We start from the raw sequence: 14,951 nt of genomic DNA, 5'->3' as shown, positions 1-14,951 counted from the left end.
ATAGTGTTTATTTCCAAAGAATTGGGTATTTCATTTATTCCTGCTATTCTTATCTCGTCCTGTTACATATGTGATGGTAGAATATTTCATCCATGTTTAACTTATAGTCACAACTAGATTAAGTTATTATCCAGTATTACGGAGAAACCACACAGCTGAAAAATAAATTCAGTTCCTAGCACACAGTTCTCCTGGTCTTTCCCTTAGGTTGCTGTCTTAGAGAAATGAAGTGATTTTTGACTATGGTTAAGAACATCACCTATTGTCAGACAGAAGTAAAATTAGGGACTATCTATAGAACATTTCTACCTTGTAATTTATTTGGTATTTTGTAGAACAGCTGACTTTCCTAATTGTACTTGGCATGGTCACTTGCTAAAAATATTAGTCAGTGTTATCTGGTTTTATTACATACCTCTCTCCTGAGTCATGCTTGGGGGGTAAGCATGGGAGACACACATCTAAGGAAGCATTATCTTTTAACAGAATTTAATTCAGACTGCCCTATCTCCCTGCCTGCCTGGTCAGTAACTCTGAACTTTGGAGATCTATCTAGTGATGATAAACCTGTTCTATATGTCATAGGCCAGAGAAGTCAGCTTTGATGGCAGACTTCTACACTGGTGCAGGAGAGAAATGTTTACTTAACATTTTAAAAGAGCTAAACTTATTAACATATATGTGTTCCACCAGTAGACTTTCTTGAGCCCTCTTGCTTGTATGGTCTTTTAATGTTTTCAACAAAAGAAATAGCACATGCCTTCAAAATGAATTATAAAATCTCAATTACAGCTGTATCCATTAAGAAAATCAGTTCCTTTTCTTTCGTGAAATTATGAAGTGATTATTTATTGAGGTAGCAAGATAAAAAGTTTGTTAACATGATACCAAATATCAGAATGTTTGGAATTGGTGTCAGCATTTGCTGTTTTACAGAAAAAAACTTAGGGCCTCATGAGCTGAATTTTTCATCTTGAGTTATTTAACAAATATTTGAGCCCCTGCCCTGTGTTGGACGCTATACTCTAGGTATGGTTGAAGATGTAAAGACAAAATTCTTTTCAAGTGTGGGCTTTGTCTATGCTAAACTTATGGAGGCATTAAGCATTATTAGATGCAGATTAAATTTAAATTTAATGTGCTATATACCTCGCTGTACCTTCCTTTGGCCAGTCAAATATTATTTACGTTCTTTCACTAAGTTCACACTCAATTTAGAAAGTGTGTTCTAAGGAAACTTGCTGTTAGAAGCTATGGAAAATCCTTTTGTAAAGTGAATTAATTTGCCTTTTATATATCCAGGTTTTCATCTTTTATTTCTTAATAAACAACTTGTGAATATTTTAATTTTTTATTAGCAAGTAACATACCCATGGTTCACTTTAACCCCCTGCCCCCCAAATCTCCATTTGTGTGTGTCTCTCTCATAATCATAATCACACGGAGCAGGAGTTTGGTGTTCTTACTGAGTATATAAATGATCCCAATTTTTAAGCTTTTAGTTTTTTTAACCTTAAAAGACTGGCTTAAGACATTATGACTTTAAAAAAAGACACTATGATAATAAATTGATAAACGGTGTATATCAGTTTAAATTTGAACCATGGGTCCTTACAGTGTAATTTATATTTGACCTTCTTACAATTGAAATATAAGGATTGTGTGTTCCAGTTAAACTGTTCTGTAGCTGTTTTGATTAATTTAGATTTGGTTTTTGTTAGTATAGTGGTTGGTAGCTAAAGTGATTATGAAAATAAAGTTGTTAAACATGTATGAACAGGAGTAGCCATGATTTTTAGCACAGTCATTCATTCAGTGTAATCTCTGAGTTAAGCAGACTTCTGTTAGCATTTTTTTATCAACTCAGAACAAAGCACAAAACAAAATGATATGAAAAAATTAGAAAAAGTTGGAGGAAAAAACCTTGAAAGATGAAAAGTAGTCATTAAAAAATTGAGCCCCTAAAACATGCTATATAAACATAACATTCTTACGTAAGAGGCTGGTGTTGCATGTATTGTGAATGTTTTCTAGGTAATTTATCATATATATCAGAAAAATGTATAGCAGCCAGTTTCTAGCTTCTAGTCTAACAGTGGACCAAAGAACTATGGAGATACGATCCAGAGGGAGAAAATAATTATTATTTCAACCCCTCTAAACAGGACACCATACTTGCAGAGCTTCTTCAAATACATAAAGAACACATTGTAGGATATCATGAACATGATTCTCTTTTGGACCACAAAGAAGAAGAAGAGTTGACTGAAGAAGAAAGAAAAGCAGCTTGGGCTGAGTATGAAGCAGAGAAGAAGGTAGTTCATTTGAAATGCTTTTTTTTTCTTTTTTTTTATGTTAGTCATTTAAAAGAACAATGGGGGAAGAAAAGCATCACATTTGGAACAGGTAGTAATGTAGTGAATCTTCAGGAACAGAGTCTCGAAGTATGAGAGTCTGTTTATGGGCTTTTCGGTACCTTTGGTGATAGAGTGGGAGGAGATGAGAGAAGAAAATATTTTCCCCTTAAAGAGTAGTAACCTCATTTCTGATTAGCACTTGCTAAATTGAGAGATTAGTGGGAAGCTATATATTTAGCATCACTTAACTTCCATCAACACCCTCACAGTAGTAACAGACATATAGGAGCTTAGAGTTTGGAGGTAGGAGTAAATGTTGCTTTAGCATGTGTACCATGAAATCTAAGTTTTGACTGATTATCAGAACACAAAAATACTCCATTATTAGATATTAGTGTCAATCTCCAGCAGCAACTTTATTTAAAATAGTTCCACATCTGTTTTAAACACCACCCCCACTTGAGCAACAATATGCCTGAGCATATGGGAAACCTTATCCTAATGCCTGAATCCTTTTTAAACTCCTAACTCATTGTACCAAACTTCTTTAACGTTGTGATTTTAGTAGTCTCATCAGAATTCTCTGAGTTGCCCCATTCTGTGGGAATTATCAGAAAAAGGGTACACCTTTAGGGGTTAAAGCTTTCTATGTAAGAAGATCTTGGTTTCGGGTGAAAAGGGTGTTTTGTTTGTGTGTGAAAGAGTGTTAATAATTTCCTAGATCTGAGAATGTGGATTTTTTTCTAAACCAGTAGGTGATGTAGAATTTCAAGTTTTAAATCACAATGTGGAAAGTGCATAATTTTTTGTTTTTAGGGACTGACCATGCGTTTCAACATACCAACTGGGACCAATTTACCCCCTGTCAGTTTCAACTCTCAAACTCCTTATATTCCTTTCAATTTGGGAGCCCTGTCAGCAATGAGTAATCAACAGCTGGAGGTAAGTTGTGAAGTACAAAAGTAGTTTAACTTGAATTAAAGGCAATTTCAAGTGCCCTGTTGTTGAAGGTTCCCTATGCTGGAATATCACATTCTCCAAAAGATTACCTCTGAATAGACCAAGAAATTTTTCTTTTATTTGTTGACCTTTTTGAACCAGCATAGTATAATAAAATGTGGTTTGTTCAGAGCACAAGGGCATCAGGCCTTGAATGAATGTAGTTTGAATAATTTTAATTAAGGAACAATAGGGCATCTGACTGGCTAGGGAAATAGCATTTTCTTCAGTTATAAAATATTTTGAATAAACAGGATAAATACACACATTGATTTATATTCTAATGCAGTGTAGATGCAACATTAAGTATACGATAATGCACAGTATTATGAAATAAGTAATTTAAAACTAGAATCAGTTATGATTTAAATAAGAAGGACTAGGTTTTAATATACCAATAATTTAATAATTTAATCTGTGGTTTTCTTTTTAAAATGTGCTTATGGAGTCATTTAAATTATTAAAATATTGGTGCAATAGAACCCAAACTTTTATCTTCCTAACAAGACCCTCACTGATGAGTTTTACTCCATTTTATTGATGCTGAATTTTGCTGTTCTTTTCGATTATTTAAAGAGTTTTAAGACCAAGTGCTATAATTTGGCAAGAGAAAGGATCCCTATACTTTAAAACTATGCTGACTTTTACATGCCCTTATAAAGTTATTTCTTGCATTCTTCTAGGACCTCATTAATCAAGGAAGAGAAAAAGTTGTGGAAGCAACAAACAGTGTGACAGCAGTGAGGATTCAACCTCTTGACGATATAATTTCAGCTGTAGTAAGTTAATTGGCAATTGTTTATTCCAACTTGCAGTTTGTGTTCTTCCCCCCACCATTTGTTTTAATTTTTAATTGTTGTTTGATTCACTACTTCCGTGGGGAAAAGAGCGTAATCCTTATAACTTGATTTGCAACAGTAAAATACTAATAAACTGGATAATAGTGCCAAGCTATATATAATTCAGTTTTACCTGGATGTTGGCACAAAAGAGAAATGTAAAATCTAAGAATTGGGAAATCAGTTAATCATAGAAATGTATGCATTGTTTACATAAATGTACTTTAATTACCAGTTGCATGAATTAAATCCAAATAGGTTTATTCCAGACATAGGTAACCCTTGTGCAACAGTGGTCAACTTAGTACCCTGCTTTTACATCATTGTCTTCTTTAGAAAAGAGTAAAGGAAAAGGAAAAAAAAAACTTTAAAAATCCTCAATATCTTTAAGTACCTTAATTATTTTTTCTCAATTCTACTGCAATAAGGAGTAAATAGAAACTTTTCTTTTAGTGGAAGGAAAACATGAATCTCTCGGACGCCCAGGTACAGGCGTTAGCATTAAGTAGACAAGCCAGCCAGGAGCTTGATGTTAAACGAAGGGAAGCAATCTACAATGACGTATTGACAAAACAACAGATGGTAAGAATTTGGACTATCTCTAGGTTATGTTTAACTTCCTTGAATTTATAATAATCGGTTTGCGTGACATCTGTGTCAATAACCATTCCCTCATATGGACGGATGGATGGTCATTGGTTATTCCCAGAGAAACTTTATCCAAAAACCTAGTAATGTCAAATAAAGGTAATGTCTTTTGTTGCAAAGGAGCAACAACTTCCCAAATGGGTCTCCTTGAAGTTTACATAGACTCTCTTCCATATAATTTTATTTTTGTATATTCTGGACATCTAAAAAGGAATTTTTGCCAGACTTTTTACCACATTTACTATTTTTAAACAACTTCCACAAATATGTATACTTTTTAATATATTTAATTTGAGATAAAAAGTGGAGCTATATATGATACATGACACAGGTTCCTACTAAATTATGTAATTCTTTAAAAGACTAGCATATTCCAGGATCCTTGATCATCTTTCCTAGCATGGTCTTTGCCAGCCATCTGCCTTGCACTGGGAAATTTCAACTCTTGACACCAGGGAATCAATTTCTGTGGCATGAATTTTACTTAGAAAGCACTGTAGAATTATGTGGTTTTAAATTATCTTAGGAAATTTGAGCCATTCCAAGTACGAATTATTCCCACTGCAAGTGCCTTTTCCCGTGGGTGTTTGTCACTAAAAATGTTTGTCTGTCATCAGGTGAAATATTCAAAAGAATGACAAAGAAAGGAGACTTGACAAAAAAGTGCTGTAACTAATACTTGAGACTAATCACAGTGCAGGATGGGTTACTATGGCAACTAACCTAAATGCTGCTTGCACTACAATAGTCAAGTCATTAAGAGAATTTAGCCCTAAATGGTGTTACTAACCGGTTTCTACAGTAATGGTCCTGTGAATGCCATCAAATTAGTAATGGTGATAACAATAATGTGTTTTCCTTTTGGTATGGTACCCCCTTAACAAATTGATTTTAACTCAAAACTTGATACTGCCTCTTTGAGACAGGTCATGCACTTGTAACAGCTCTCTTTTCTCTCTTTAGTTAATCAGCTGTGTTCAGCGAATACTTATGAACCGAAGGCTCCAGCAGCAGTACAATCAGCAGCAACAGCAGCAAATGACTTATCAACAAGCAACACTGGGTCACCTCATGATGCCAAAGCCTCCAAATTTAATCATGAATCCTTCTAACTACCAGCAGATTGATATGAGAGGAATGTATCAGTCAGTGGCTGGTGGTATGCAGCCACCACCATTACAGCGTGCACCACCCCCAATGAGAAGCAAAAATCCAGGACCTTCCCAAGGGAAATCAATGTGATTTTGCACTAAAAGCTTAAAAGATTGCTAAAATCATAGAAAGATCTTTTATTTTTTTAGGAATCAATGACTTAACAGAACTCAACTGTATAAATAGTTTGGTCCCCTTAAATGGCAATTTTCCATATTAGTTTTAAATTTTTTTTAATAGGGCATACCATTTCTTCCTGACATTTGTCAGTGATGTTGCCTAGAATCTTCTTACACACACTGAGTACAGAAGATCTTTCAAATTGTTTTCAGTGAAAACAAGTCCTTCCATAACAGTAACAACTCCACAGATTTCCTCTCTAAATTTTTATGCCTGCTTTTAGTGACCATAAAATTGTCATAAAATGAATGAATTTATGAAAGAATACAGATTTATATATTCATTCTTTACATATAAAAACACACAGCTGAGTTCTTAGAGTTGATTCCTCAAGTTATAAAATACTTTTGTATGTATTAATCCATTTCTTGATTAAAGTGATTGAAATGGTTTTAATGTTCTTTTGACTGAAGTCTGAAACTGGGCTCCTGCTTTATCATGTCTGTGACTGAAAATTAGAAACTAAGGGTTATCTTTGACACAGAATTGTGTGCAATATTCTTAAATACTACTGCTCTAAAACTTGGAGGAGTCTTGCAGTTATCTTAGCATTGTATAAACAGCCTTAAGTACAGCTTCAGAAGAGAATTCCTTTTTCTTCTGTAGTCTTTCTGCCATTTTTTTTTTTCAGTTATATGTGCTGAAATAATTACTGGTAAAATTTCAGGGTTGTGGATTATCTTCCACACAAGAATTTTCTCTCTCCTGGCACTAATATAAAGCACATCTCTTAACTGCTTGGTGTCAGTGCTAGTGCTTCATCCTGTTGCTGGCAGTGGGATGTGGACTAACAAAATCAAGTTCTAGCATTTTAGGAGGTTAAGGATGATGTTGTGGTTGTTAGCTTCACACCCTGTTTTATAAACAACATCAAAATGGCAGAACCATTGCTGACTTTAAGTTCACATGAGGAATGTGCTTTAAAACAATTCCCAGTACTGTCAGTATTGTGAAGTAATTCCTCCTAAAGATAAGGTTCACTGGCTTCTATGCTCTTCTTCTTTTCTCTCATCAGTATGTTCTTTTTTCCCAACTACGTTTTCTTACGTAAATTATGTTTCAAAGCTCGATTTTCTTTTTTTTTTTAGTTTAGATCTGTGAGGCAATTTTCTGATCAAAATTAATCATCTCTAATGCCCTTTTTTAAGGTTTTACTAGAAAGTCATTACATTGTCGTTTTTCTTAATCCAGGCCTGTAAAAATGACTTATAGGGCTTCCCTGGTGGCGCAGTGGTTGAGAGTCTGCCTGCCAGTGCAGGGGACACGGGTTCGAGCCCTGGTCTGGGAGGATCCCACATGCCGCGGAGCGGCTGGGCCCGTGCGCCACAACTGCTGGGCCTGCGCGTCTGGAGTCTGTGCTCCGCAGCAGGAGAGGCCGCGATAGTGAGAGGCCCGCGCACCGCGATGAAGAGTGGCCCCCACTTGCCGCAACTAGAGAAAGCCCTTGCACAGAAATGAACACCCAACACAGCCAAAAATAAATAAATAAGTTAAAAAAAAATTACTTATAAGCTTATTCATGTACAATTTGGTTGCTTGAGTTTCTTAAAGAAAAAGATAGTTAGACTATGAGAGTCAACTCAACATGGCGAAACCATTTTTGAGATGGTGACGTAACATGTAGTGGAAATAGCCAGCGAATTCCAAAAAAGAGAAAGCTGGGTGGAGGATTTGCTCTAGGTATCACTGGATTAGAATGAGGAATGAGTTTAACATTAGCTAAAACTGTTTTGAATTGTTAGGATGATTAAGAGATTTCCACTTTGATCATGAAAAACTAGTGGTAAACATCCAGGAGTACTTAGTTTGTCATATAGAATTTTGAGGTTTGGTGGATCCACCCTCCACCTTCCCGTGGTGAGTTATCACTAACGAATTCTATGTATTTGGATATTATGCCAGCCATATAATCAAGTTTATTCAGTTGATTTGGGGGGGTGTTTTTACTTTAGAAGAAATGAAAGAGACAAGATTTACGAGATAAATATTTGAAGACAGTATACTTTGGCCAACTGTTATCAGTTGGTATTTCTACAAGTCCAGAATACTTTAAACCTGATTTACTAGACCTGTACCTGTGAACATTCATCATGGTCTGATTGCTTGCTCAAAGACACAGGTGTCAGAATTTTAGGCAACCTTCTAAACCTTTTTCATCATGAATGAAACTATGGTTTAAAGAATAATGCATAGAAGAATGAATGGGAAATAAGAGAGTTTGAGATAAAACTTGGACCACTTTGCATACTCTTCTTCACTTGACATTTTAGCCACATATTATGTACTTTGAGTATAACATCAAGCTTTAACAAATATTTAAAGACAAAATCACATCAATAAGATACTAAAAGGCTCATTTTTATATTTGTTTTAGATGTTTTAAATAGTTGCAATGGCTTAAAAAAATGACGATTTAAAATGTTGCTTGTAATACAGTTTTGCCTGCTAAATTCTCCACATTTTGTAACCTGTTTTATTTCTTTGGGTGTAAAGCGTTTTTGCTTAGTATTGTGATATTGTATATGTTTTGTCCCAGTTGTATAGTAATGTTTCAGTCCATCATCCAGCTTTGGCTGCTGAAATCATACAGCTGTGAAGACTTGCCTTTGTTTCTGTTAGACTGCTTTTCAGTTCCGTATTGAGTATCTTAAGTACTGTAGAAAAGATGTCACTTCTTCCTTTAAGGCTGTTTTGTAATATATATAAGGACTGGAATTGTGTTTTTAAAGAAAAGCATTCAAGTATGACAATAATACTATCTGTGTTTTCACCATTCAAAGTGCTGTTTAGTAGTTGAAACTTAAACTATTTAATGTCATTTAATAAAGTGACCAAAATGTGTTGTGCTCTTTATTGCATTTTTACAGCTTTGAAAATCTGTGCACATATTGTTTCATAGAAAATGTATAGCTTTTTATGTGCTATTTAATGGTGGTTCTTTTGCACATTTAGTTATTTAATATTGGGAGGTCAAGAAGTTTGGTTTTTAAATCTGTTATATACTAAATTCTGTAAAAGGAGATCTCAAACCTCAAAAATAATTTACATCCCAGGAAGTCTATGTGTGTTTGTGTTAGTTTTGGTTGTCTGTGTGTAATCCAGTACCATTTCCTGCTTCCTAACTGCTGCGTCACTCATTTAAGTCAAGCAGGGCTACAACTCCACACTTGATACAAAAGCTGCTTACTATCCCGGAGCAATAGCAGGTTGATGGAAACCTTGTTACCTGACCTCCAAAGAAGGTGAATATTTTGTAGTCTTCCTTTAGCTATGCCCATTCTCCCTCTAGTATCATAAAATCAGATACATATTTCTGTGCCCTAAACAAAACTTTAAAGACAATTATTTACATACCCCAGTAAAAATTGTTTCCTTTGAGGGTGGCATGTTGTGAGATATTTTAGCAGTAAAATAGGTCATCCTTTTACATGCTTATTTCACTAAAAATTATGTTCAGGTTATTCCCCACCTTAGTTCACCAGACTTAATCTCAAGTGACTTTTGGCTATCTCCAAATCAAATCTACCCTTAGAGATGAAAATTCTTCCACCGTTGATTTTTTTTTTTCAAAAGTATGTAATCTTTGCCAATCTCAAAGGAGTGACCAAGTTTCAGAAATGCTTTTTGTGTGTGCAACATTTTATATATGCTGTTATATGGAAGTGAATAAAAATTTAAAATCCAAAATATATACTGTTTCTAAGCTCAATATCTGCCAGGTAACCAAACTGCCCACATCACTCATGTTGGATCTAGTAAGAGAATGGCCCTTGCGGCCCCTAGTTTTACTCCCCAGAGTATGTACTACCATAAAATTTCTTTACAATATATACTGCCACCCTCTCTTTGGAATAACCTTCCTGACACCATTGTGCCTACTTGGCTGACTATGGAAATCACTCTTCCTCCCCCAACTCTACGGATCTGTCTTTCTGATAGCGACCACTGCATACCTTCACCAAGGGAGGTGTGACAAGGAAGGCAGCATATAAATTGACACCTTTATTAAAAACAATAAAGATAAAGCTTTAAAGGAATGAAAGGGTGAGACAAATCCTAAACTACAGCAGCTCCTCTTTTAATACTCAGAACTGCCACATTTTCCAAGCAGTCTCTACCCAGCAGCACTCTTCCGCATTCTGCTCCTGAACATTATGCCCTCACTTCTCCCTGATAGAAACACGTTAAGGGAGGGGGAGCTTGGCTCCAATCTCCTTTGGGTAATCATATCAGATGACTACTGAGAGACTTCTACCTATTAAGTAGACTCAGCCCCCTGCCTATAGTTCTCACATCAAATATGTGCTGCTTTTCAAGAAAGGTGACGAGAGATGACTTATCAGATGCAAGGATGGGATTTGTTTCAGGTATATGAGGAGAAAGTGTAGTATTGAAAGAAAAAGAACAAAGGTAGAGAAGGATCGGGAAAGACAGACTAGATAGGAGTGGATTGATGGAGGACCTTGAAATCCTGAATGAGTAACTCAATACGGAGGATTACAAGGGTTTGTGAGGGAGCAGATGTGTTCAAAGTAGCAGGTAAAGGTAGTGATTTGGGCAGGGGTAATTTGAATGGTTAGGTGAAGAAAGATTGCAGACAGGAAGATGGATAATTAGGCATTCAGTGACCAGACTACTGACAATTTTAAGGACAAAAGGCACAGTCATCAGAGCTTGTATAGGATAGTGAACTTCTTAAATTGTAAGAAAAACCTTATTTCCTTTTACCCTTCCCCAAGGAGCCCACTTTGTTCAGGATTTCTGATTTTACATGCGAAACTTCACTTACGCTTTGTTTACCCTCTCAAACATAGTGATAAATGCATTAATGGCATTCCTGTTCTTTCACAATTTTTCATTACTCCTAATTAACCCGTATACATTATTTGCAGAAAGTGAGTTTAGTCCATTTAACTAAGTCGAGTGTAATTCTACATCTTTCTTCAAGGTAACTCTTCAAAGGGCTAAATCCATTCCTGTTACTTTTCCTTGAGACCCATCCATTCCAAGGGCTAGTATCTCAGTTGGTAATGTTATATTTACAAGCTTCCCTTGTTATTTTCAAAGTGCTTTGTGCTTATTACGTGTTAGCCTGTGTACAACATATCTGTGAGAAAAGTGAGGAGAATAGTTACATTTTCCTCGTGACAGTTAAGCTAAAAGACCAAAATCAAATCTATTGGCACTTAGGAGGCAGAAGACATATTCTAGTCAAATTATCTGAGCCTTTCATATCTCATTTGGAAAATGGGACTATAATAATACCTTACTTTCTTGAAGGCAGGAGGCTGGACCAGGTGATTTCTTGAGGTCCTTTTCAGCTCCAAGAGTTAGGGTTTAGCTGTGAGCAAAGCACAGTTTGAAGCCAAAAGGCAATGTTTGTCTAAAGTTACACAGTAAGTTTGTGAACAATTAGAAATCCCTTCCCTTTAGCTAACCCTCTCCCCTACTAAGCTATACCTTTTCTTTTCCTCTGCTTAGAAAAATGAGAGGTCTGACAGGCATTTTAATGACAAAGCAGGTAAGTCAAGTTGTAATTGGCTCTAATTACCACTTCCACAAGCTGTAACCTCCTTTATCTTTTGCCCAGGGGCACTCTCAGAGCTGTGTTTCTTACTGCTTCTGGAACTCTGCAGAAAATGAAAAAACATGTTTAAGGATCTGATTCTTATAGCTTGGTCACCTGATTGGGTTATATATTATACATGACAAAACATCAAGGTAAATATAAATCCGCTTTTGTAAAGTCAGCTTTTAAGCAAATAATTGGTAACTTCCCATTTGATTGTTCCTAACTGTAAAGCCCAAATTAGGCCGATGTTTAAATTGTCTGGTCTGGACAAAGTTTATAGTGAGTAGGAGGCAATATTTGTTTATATTGACTCTTACGTAACAACGCATATGGCATACTTTTTGAGATGTAGGTTTTATAATAGTCAAATCTTGTGAAGAAAACTACAAAAGCTAATAGAAGAGTGAAATAGTGATCTTTTTTTTCTGTAGCTGCTTGTCCCCACCTGCCAGTAGCAAAGCAGGTAGAAGCTTGTGTCTGGCCCGCTGAATACATTTCAATGAAAACAAAACCAAACAAACAAGAAAAAGAAACGTGGTTAATATAATCATTTGAGGTATTGTTCGTTCATTACCAGCTCTTGGTAGGTTTTCAATAATACAGCATGGAGGTTGGCCTTCAAAGGCTTTAGTGATACAGGCTTGCTTGGACCCTATCCTTAGCAAAGTAAACCTCTTTTTCTATTAGCAAGTGTTTCCGTCCTCTCTTCCCATATCTTGCACACTCTACTGTATGTGCTAAGCTCAAATGAAGTACCTGCCTGCAATTTTTTTCCCTTTCTCCAAACTATCATCTCCCCACACCTCACCACACACACATCCCTTTATATTCTAATACCTCAGTGTCTCTGTGTGTGTGTGTGTGTGTAGGGGAATTATAGAATTATAATTTATAAATTATCATTTAGAATTATAATTTATAATTGTAATTATAGAATATTCTATAATTGTAGAATAACTGGGATAATTATTCTATAACTATAGAATTATAAATTATACTTTATTATAATAAATTATACTTTATTATAATAAATTATACATTAGAATTATAATTTATAATTCTATAATTATAGAATCATACAGTGCTAAAGATGGTAGGGGTCTTAGAGACCCTGTAGCCTATCCCTCTCCCTTTATAGTTGGGAAAAACAGAGGTCCAGAGAGGGGAAGAGACGCCCAAGGGCACCCATGTCTTCTAGCCTCTATTCCACTTCTCATTCCACTCTGTTCAGATGCCTCTTATAACACTTGTATTCCAATTCATTTTTTTTCAATCTGTCAGACAACGTTAAGCAAAATTTCAGAATAATTGGTACTGAACTAAACTTTAAAATGAGAACTGTTTGTGGGAAGTAGAGGGGTATGTGAACCAAGATGACGGAAACAAATTCCTGTGTGATAACTGTACAATGGGATATTTATTTGTTTCTTCTTTCACCACACTCAGCACAGTTTAGACCAATAGGATCTGGAAGCATTTTTCTGCTTTCTGGATCTCAGTATCCTTCAGAGCCAAGGATGGAATAATTCAGCCTTCCTCAGATGAGGTAGATTGATGTACCAAGTACTTCAAAATCCTCTATTTCAAATGAGAAATGCTGCTGTATTCACAAGGAAACAAAACAGAAAGTTCTGTGTTAGTGTAGTGACATCTGTCAGGATAGGGGCAACTAACTATTCTTGAGTTATAGAGATGTGCCAGAAGGATCATGAATAGTCATATTTCCAAAGAACTAAGAAACAGCAAAATGATCTTAATATGCTAGAATTTGGAAGCCAGGTTCTATTTTTATAAACTTGGACAAGTTACTTCACCTCTCCGAATCTTCTCTCGCATGGCAATATTTATTGAATGCCTATTATGTGTCAGGCACTATGACTAGTCACTTTTATAATTCCTGTTTTACAGATGAGGAAATAGGTTTAAAATAATTAAATTATTCACTCAGTGTCACATGACTAACTGGAAGAGGCAGGAATCTGTTTTTGCCATTGAGCAAGCTTGTTTTCAGGGCACTTCCTTCTTTCTCTTCAGTGGTGCCTAGAGGGTTTGGCTTTATCCTTTCATTTCCTTCTGTGATCCAAATAGAAGTGTCTGAAAAATCCAGTGTGAGTACTTTGAAATACTTGTTTTAAGATATCAGAACTCATTTTTAATACAGTGCCTTCCTCACAAGTTCAATTAGGCACCAATTGAGAATCCTAAAGATAGAACTATTCTGAACTAAGTTTATTTTTCATTTTTCCACCTGGTAAAGTCTAGGTACCATTCAAGCAAGGCCTTAAAAGAGCTAGAATATGGACATGCAGAGACTGAGGAGAAGGGCATCTCAGAGGAAACAGCAAACACAAACACAAACACATGTAGGCAGCAAAGAACAGAACTCCGGATAGTTCTAGGAAATGCCATGCTTCTGTACTTGTGCACAGAAGGTCAAAGCCCCATTTAAGCCAATAGTTTCTGGAATACACAAATTGTAATTAAATGGTGTGGTAGGCTGAATAATGATCCCCCGAAGATATCCATCTCCTAATCACAGAACCTGTGAATATGTTAAGTTACTTGGCAAAGGAGAATTAAGATTACAGGAATTAAGGTTGCTAATCAACTGATCTTGAAATGGGAGCGTCTCCTGGATTATCTGGTGGGCTCAATGTAATCACAAGGGTCCTTAAAAGTGGAAGAGGGAGGCAGAGGTAGAGTTACAGGCAGGTGTGACTAGGAACAGGAGGTCCAAAGAGATGCAATGCTGCTGGCTTTGAAGGTGGTTGGAAAGGGTCACGAGGCAAGGCATGTGGGTGGCCTTTTCCCTGGTGGTGCTCAGAAAGGGCAAGGAGAAGAATTCTCACCTAGAATTTCCAAAAGGGAACGCAGCTCTGCCAACACCTTGATTTTAGCCCAGTGAGACCTGCATCAGAGTTCTATCCTACCTGCCGAACTGTAAGATAATAAACAGGTGTTGTTGTAAGCCACTAAATTAGTGGTGATTTGTTACAACAGAAACAAGAAACTAATCAAATGGTTATTTGTGTGATTACTTGATTAATGTCTTGCTCCCCTGCTAGATATGTGAGCTCTTTAAGGGCAGAACCCTGTCTATTTTGCTCACTTTAATATCCTCAGCACCTGACACAGAAAAAGTATGAGATAGTTTGATGAATTGATGTGTGAATGTCTTGGTGGTCATACATTACCTGAGAAAAT

General features: G+C 36.1%; 1 protein-coding gene across 7 annotated transcripts in view; it reads left to right on the top strand.

The window, feature by feature from the left end:
* The window catches only part of ATRX (ATRX chromatin remodeler), a 242,595-nt gene extending 233,578 nt beyond the window's left edge, over positions 1–9,017 (top strand). For all 7 annotated transcript variants that reach the window (XM_059909868.1, XM_059909864.1, XM_059909863.1 and 4 more), the window contains 5 exons: positions 2,166–2,315; positions 3,174–3,299; positions 4,040–4,135; positions 4,649–4,777; positions 5,807–9,017. In XM_059909868.1, the coding sequence (XP_059765851.1) occupies positions 2,166–2,315; positions 3,174–3,299; positions 4,040–4,135; positions 4,649–4,777; positions 5,807–6,085 (780 nt within the window). In that variant the 3' untranslated portion in view covers positions 6,086–9,017. The remainder of the gene's footprint in view (positions 1–2,165; positions 2,316–3,173; positions 3,300–4,039; positions 4,136–4,648; positions 4,778–5,806) is intronic.
* Positions 9,018–14,951: the final 5,934 nt, after the last annotated feature.

The sequence above is a fragment of the Balaenoptera ricei genome, chromosome X (genome assembly GCF_028023285.1).
Source record: "Balaenoptera ricei isolate mBalRic1 chromosome X, mBalRic1.hap2, whole genome shotgun sequence".
Classification (NCBI taxonomy): Eukaryota; Metazoa; Chordata; class Mammalia; order Artiodactyla; family Balaenopteridae; genus Balaenoptera; species Balaenoptera ricei.
The sequence above is the reverse complement of the archived record's forward strand: the minus strand, read 5'-3'. Positions and strand labels throughout refer to the sequence as shown.